This window comes from Dromiciops gliroides, chromosome 1, assembly GCF_019393635.1.
Source record: "Dromiciops gliroides isolate mDroGli1 chromosome 1, mDroGli1.pri, whole genome shotgun sequence".
In the NCBI taxonomy this organism is placed as follows: domain Eukaryota; kingdom Metazoa; phylum Chordata; class Mammalia; order Microbiotheria; family Microbiotheriidae; genus Dromiciops; species Dromiciops gliroides.
Genome location: NC_057861.1, coordinates 508539122 through 508546332, shown reverse-complemented (window position 1 = coordinate 508546332; position 7211 = coordinate 508539122). Strand labels below are relative to the sequence as shown.

Genomic DNA, 7211 nt, shown 5'->3' with positions numbered 1-7211 from the left:
ATAAGCATTTTGCTTCTGACCACTGTCTCCCTCAATCTGCCTTCCCTTTTATCAGACCCCTTCCCTTTTCTTTCCCCTTTCCTTACCTGCTTCTGCCCTCCCTTCTATCAGTGGTCCCCTTTCTCCTTACCCACTTACTTCCCTAAAAGGTAAGCTAAATTTCTTTATCCAAATGAGTGTATATGTTGTTCCCTCTTTGAACCAAATGTTCACCCCTCACTTCTTTCCTTCTATTGTAATAGGTCCCTCTTCGTATGATATAATTAACCCAATTTTACCTCTGTTTTCATCTTCTTCCAATACACTCCTGTTTTTCATCCCTTAATTTTCTTTATATCATCCTATCAAATTCAATTTATTTACCCTCTATGTATACTCCTTCCATCTGCCCAAATAGAGATACAGTTCTCAAGATTTATAAGTATTATCTTCCCATATAGGGATGTAAACAGTTTAACCTTTTTTAATATATATATATATATATATATATATATACATACACACACACACATATGCTGTTTACCTTTGTATACTTCTCTTGAATCTTGTATTTGAAAATCAAATTTTCTGTTCACTTCTGGTCTTTTCATCAGGAAACTTTGAAAGTCCCTTATTTCTTTGAATGTCCATCTTTTCCGCTAAAAAATAATGCTTAATTTTGCTGGGTAGTTCTTTCTTGGTTGCACTCCAAGTTCCTTTGCATTCCAGAATATTATATTCCAAGCCTTCTAATCTTTTAATGTTGAAGCTGCCAGGCTCTGTGTAACACTGACTGTGACTCCATGATATTTAAATTGTTCCTTTCTGGTTGCTTGCAGCATTTTTTCTTTCACCTGGTAATTCTTGATTTTGGCTACAGTATTCCTTGGAGTTTTCCTTTTGGGGTTTCTTTAAGGTGATCAGTGGATTCTTTCAATGACAATTTAATCTTCTGATTCTAAAATACCAGGGCAGTTCTAGATAATTTCTTAGTATATGTTGTCCAGATTTTTTTTTATCATGGATTTCAATTAGTCCAATAATTCTTAAATTATCCCCTAGGAACCATTTTCCAGGTCAGTTATCTTTCCGATGAGGTATTTCACATTTTCTTGTATTTTTTCATTCTTTTGATTTTGTTTGTTTGATTCTTGGTAACTCATGGAGTCATTAGCTTTTATCTGCCCAATTACAATTTTTAAGGCATTATTTTTTGCCTTTTGCACCTCCTTTATTATTTGACCAATTATATTATTTAAGGAGTTGTTTTCTTCAGTCAATTTTCATTCTTCCTTTTCCAAGCTATTCTTTTTTCATGATTTTCTGAGTAACTCTCATTTCTCTCATTTCCCCCCATTTTTTCTTCTAACTCTCTTCTTTGATTTTAAAAATCCTTTTTGAGCTCTTCCAAGGAGGCTTTTTGGTCTTGAGACCCAATCATCTACCCACTTGAGGCTTCACATGTAGGCATTTTGACAGTATTGTCCTCATCTGAATTTGTGTTGTGCTTTTCCCTATTGCCATAGAAGCTCTCAATGGTGTGATGTTTGAAATCTAATGTGGGTCCTTGCCTGCCTCCCCCTCCGGTTTTTTTTTTTTGGGGGGGGTGGTAAACTGGCTAAGATTACTGATAAATTCAGCAAGAGTTTAGGCTGATTGGTTGAGGGTGGTCTCCTGTTGATGTTGTATTCCACAACCTCTGAGAACACCCCACTCAGGGTTGGCCAGGTGTGCTCTTCATTTAATCAACCTTAAGTAGGTTCAGCTTCTGAGAACAACACCCCACTCAGAGCTGGTCAGGCATGGTCTCAATTTTATCAATCTTTTTTTTTTTTTTTTTTTTTTTTTTTTTGCGGGGCAACGGGGGTTAAGTGACTTGCCCAGGGTCACGCAGCTAGTAAGTGTCAAGTGTCTGAGGCTAGATTTGAACTCAGGTAGTCCTGAATCCAGGGCCAGCACTTTAACCACTATGCCATCTAGCTGCCCCCAATTTTATCGATCTTAAGCAGGCTCTCAGTCAGTTTCTCAGTCTCACCCAATTCAATCAATTCCAAATCATTCTTCAGGTGGGGACCCTAGTCATCTGCCAAATCCCATTATTTTATCACATTGGTAAGGATCCTTTTCTGTTTCTTATTTATATTGTAGCATATTTTTTACTTTTAAAATTGAGGTCTTCCCCTGGGGCACAGGGGCCACTAATGTAAGCTTTTTAAGATGGGTGATAGGGGCCTGGTCACTGGCTTTCTTCTCTGAGGCTTCTGTGTGTTGAAGATTCTTCACTGTCCTAGGATGGCATCTCTGCTTGGTTGACTTGGGCTAGTCAGTTCTATCCTGTAGATGGTTTTCTAGCTGGCAATTTTCCCTCTCAGCTGGGGCTGATGGGTCTCACCACAGTCTTGCTGCACCATCAACCTGCTGAGTCAGGACCAAGGGACCTCAGTTGCTGATCTGTGCTGTGGCCAAGTACCTCCTGCTGACATGCACAGACCTCCTCTGGGGTACCCTGAGATGTGCTGTATTCCTCTTTCACCCAAGTGAGACAGACCTTTCTTGAAGTCTTCTAAATTACCGCAAGTAGGAAGATTGTGTCTTTTTGTAGGTTCTGTTAGAGGCTTGATTTAATATTATTTCTGGGGGAAACTAGGGAAAGCTCAGGCAACTTCCTGGTTTATCTATGCCATTTTGACTCCTCTATCTCATTCTTTACTCACATATTCCAAACCTTCTCTTCTCTGCTTAAGCCTCCCACTCTTCCCTCTGCCCTCATTCCTTAAACTAAGTTTTCTATACTATGACCATCATCCACTGTGCAAAGTATTACCATACTTTCCTGAGATCATTAGCCATAAGCTCCCTCTTCTCCCATTTTCTTCTTCTCAAAATCCTTTAACATCATTCTCTATTCTCTACTCCTTTTCCTTCACTTTCTGATACTGAGGTATCCCTTTTCCTTGTCAAGGCCAACCTTTCTATATGTGCCTTTGAACGCATTTCCTTCCCTCTTTTACTCATTAACATGTCTCCTCTCTCTCATCTTTAATCTTGAAAAGTTTCTATTTAATTTCTCTATTAGTCCCTTATCTGTTTACATCAGACATGCCCAAGACTCCCTGCTATATAAAAAAGCTTCACTAACTTTTCTATCTACTAAAGCTTTTATCCTTTATCTCTCCTCCTTTTGTCTTGTTAAGGGCTAAAATTCTAGCTATATTGTCTAAAATATCTAATAAGTGGTCGCCAATAAATTATAAGCTTTAGCAAGAGTTAGGCTTTTAAGCATTTATTAAGGATAATAAGAATTTGGTAAAGAGAAAGGGAAAGGCCTACATTCATCTATCTATTAAAGGGAGAGCGCATTTCTAGCTCCCGTCTCCACTAGAGTCCTTAGGAAAGAGAGAGAGTCAGAGCGCCAGGCTCCCCCTTCTTCCTCCCACCAGCAAACATCACTTCCTGATGCCAAAGAAAAGACGCATGGTCTTGCCCTCAAAGACCTTCACCTCATGGTGGAGCTTTTCTATAATAAGTCTCCAGCAGGTGACGTCATTCCAATCCTTACGGTCCCTGCTTTGTTTCTTCAAGAAAGGGGGTGTTTCCTTGATGAAACATTCAAAAATAACAGAATATAATAACCTATGCGAACTAACAATATGTTAATAACAATATAGAAAAGGGAAAGAGGAAAGTTTTGTCCAGAGGGGTGGTTATTTTTGTCCTTATGAACCAGTGCTTTGACATTGGTCTTGCAAATGGAGGGCCTTTGCAGAGAGTACATGTTACAGATGGTATATATAATAACAGAAGGAAAAACAAAACAAAACAAAAAACCTGTTCATTTAAAGTCTCTGAAAGTCTTTTCTCAGATGTCCTCTGGGTGTAGTCATGGAATGGAAGTCTTTTCAGGGGTTGATGTATGGATGCTGGTAATCAGACAGGAAAATTTCCTACAAAATTGAGCTTAACACAACTTTAAAATAGCTTTGTCAATAATTAAATCAAACAATGAAAGTTCTCAAAAACATGTCTAAGGGAATTCAGAATCTTAGTTGTTACACATGAAACATATAATAAAACAAAAATTGAAACATTCTTTAAAATTAATATTACTATAGTCCCCTCTTATGGAGGGTAAATTGAGAAGACAATTGCTGCGATATTAATTTTTAAAAAATAATTTTTATCTTTGTTTCATCCCTTTTTGCATCATATTCCTAATTATCATCATGCCATTATGAGAAATTTAAAAATCTAATATAATTGGTAACAGATGTCAAGGCCAAATCCAACTCTGTATTTATCATGACACCTGAGGTAATTATGGGGGTTACCATAAAAGAACAGAGAAATGATGGGATATGAGCATTCCCACACTTGAGCAATATATGCTGCCCATGCAGTATGCCAGGCTTAAAATAGGTGGATGGAATATATGTAAATGCCACTGAACATTTTGGAGGAAACTGAGTCAGACTTAATCAGATGAATGGGATTGAGATGTCCATGGCATCAGGCACATAGGAGGCGGCATAGAAGCCAGGTGAAGAATGAGATGGGTGGGATCAAAACTTCCAGCCATCTGTACAGTATTGTGGGGAAAAAGAAAATAAAAACTTAAACCAAGAGAATCCAGCCTCAACATTTTTCAAAAGCTGTTCCCTCGGCATAGAAGCCAGGTGTAGAATGAGATGGGTGGGATCAAAACTTCCAGCCATCTGTGCAATATTGTGGGGAGAAACAATTAAACCAAGAGAAACCAACCTCAACGTTTGCCAAAAGCCGTTCCCTCAGCCGTACCTTGACTTCATGCATGCCTCCCATCATGTGACAATTCAATGTCTGGTCTTGCATGTATTCCTCTTGTGATTGGATGGCATCTTGGCCAACTGGCATCTGATAACTCAGAATAAAGGAAATTAATGTCTTAAATGATAAATTCCCATAATCCAAGTCTCATTTAAAAATTGAGGATAATAAATGATCGCAAAAAATGTGAATGTACCTTGACTCAGGATATAATATACAATTATGCAACAATTTCAAATAATACCCCTTTTTGTTCACTCAGTATACAATTAGTTTTGTGAAAAATCAGAACATGTTTAAATACAAGTTAAATCACAACACAATCTCAAAGAAAACTTTTTTTTTTTGAAAAAAGAAAACTTTGGCAGGGAAATGCTCTATAGAGTTTGATCAAATAATCAGTTGAGAGAAAAAAAATAACAAAAACAAACAACTCAAAATATGGGAGCACAATACTCCTAGAATTAACATTGTATTTTGAAATCAAAACCATCTTGCACTGTTTCAGGGAGCTAGGACCTGGGCCGCCGCCATTGCTGTCTCCCGCCAGCCCCGCATCATGGCTGAGACGCTCTCCACCACCATGTCCTACACTGAAGACGACTTCTACTGCCCAGTCTGTCAGGAAGTGTTCAAGACCCTGGTGTGGATTGTGGCCTGTCAGCACATTTTTTGTAGAAAGTGTTTCCTGACTGCTATGAGAGAAAGTGGAATACACTGTCCCCTATGTCATGGAAATGTGACTAGACGAGAGCAAGCATGTCCTGAACGGGCCTTAGATATTGAAAATGTCATGAAGAAATTCTCTGGTAGCTGCAGATGCTGTGCAAAACAGATCAAATTTTATCACATGAGACATCATTACGAATCTTGTAAGAAGTATCAGGATGAGTATGGTGTGTCTTCCATCATTCCAAACTTTCAGATCTCTCAAAATTCAGTAGGGAATAGTAACAGGAGCGAGACATCTACGTCTGATAACACAGAGACCTATCAAGGAGATCCAAGTTCTACTGGGCATCCCACATTTAAGTGTCCCTTTGTGGTCGCCATCTGTTAAGGGCTAAAATTCTAGCTATATTGTCTAAAATATCTAATGAGTGGTCGCCAATAAACTATAAGCTTTAGCAAGAGTTATTAGGTTTTTAAGCATTTATTAAGGAGAATAAGAATTTGGTAAAGAGAAAGGGAAAGGCATACATTTATCTATCTATTAAAGGGAGAGTGCATTTCTAGCTCCCTTCTCCAATGGAGTCCTCAGGAAAGAGAGCAAGTCAGAGCACCAAGCAACCCCTTCTTCCTTCCTGATGCCAAAGAAAAGAAGCATGGCCTTGCCCTCAAAGACCTTCACCTCATGGCAGAGCTTTTCTACAGTAAGTCTCCAGCAGGTGGCGCCATTCCAATCGTTACACTCTACTAAAATCATAGGAAAAGTTGTTTCCACTGCTCTCCTCTACTTCCTCCTCTCTCACTCTTCAACTCTTTTCAATACAGACTATAAATGAAGGACTGAAACAAATTTTCCTTTGGGACAGGTAGATACAAAGAGTATGAATTACAATCATGCCATCAGACAAAGCAAAAATAAAAACTCACAATATAAAATAGAAACAAGGAAATTATTGTATGCTGAAAGGAATTAAAGACAACAAAATAATATAAATATTATATAATATTTAAATTGAATGCCATATAATATTTAAATTATAATATATAAATATCAAATTTACATGTTCCAAATGGGTTGGCCTCTAAATTCACAACGAAAAAAGAAATAACAGAATTAGAAGATGTAAATGGTAATACACTAATATTAGGAAGCTTTTATATTCCTATTTGTTTTGCATAAATATAACCAAAAGAGAAAATACAAAGTTGTACAAATTTCTGAAGAACTTAAAGCTAAAAGACATACATCATCTTGTAAATGGGACTGGATAAAAAATATAATCATTTCTTTGGCACCATACGTAAGTTACACAAAGTACTAACAGTACATTAGAGATAAGAGATATTACAAATAAATCTAAAAAGGAAGAAACAGTAAAGACATTTCTATAGAATATAACTCAAAAAAACAGCCATTTATTCAGTGAATATAAACTAAAGATACAAACCCAAATGGAGACTTAACAATGAAAATACAAGTAATGAGCAGATTAGAAAAAAACAATTACAAAAATAATTAATAATTATGTGAAAGGAATTTTATAAATGAAACAGTATACTAGAATTTCTGTGATGCCAATAATGCAGTCCCCCAAGGGAAAGTCATATCCCTAAAGCATTCATTAACAAATAATAAAATGGAAGGTTAATAAATTGATTATGCATTTAAGAAAGAAGTAAAACTAAGCTCAAATTAAACATGAAATGAAATACTAAAAATTTAAGAAGGAATAGACATGTTAGAAACTGAAAAAAATCCA

At 36.9% G+C, this 7211-nt stretch overlaps 1 protein-coding gene across 1 annotated transcript; it reads left to right on the top strand.

Moving 5' to 3' along the window:
* Positions 1-5341: 5341 nt before the first annotated feature.
* Positions 5342-5842, top strand: LOC122750943 (E3 ubiquitin-protein ligase RNF138-like). The gene has a single exon (XM_043997826.1). The coding sequence runs from the start codon at positions 5342-5344 to the stop codon at positions 5840-5842; it is 501 nt and encodes a 166-aa protein (XP_043853761.1).
* Positions 5843-7211: the final 1369 nt, after the last annotated feature.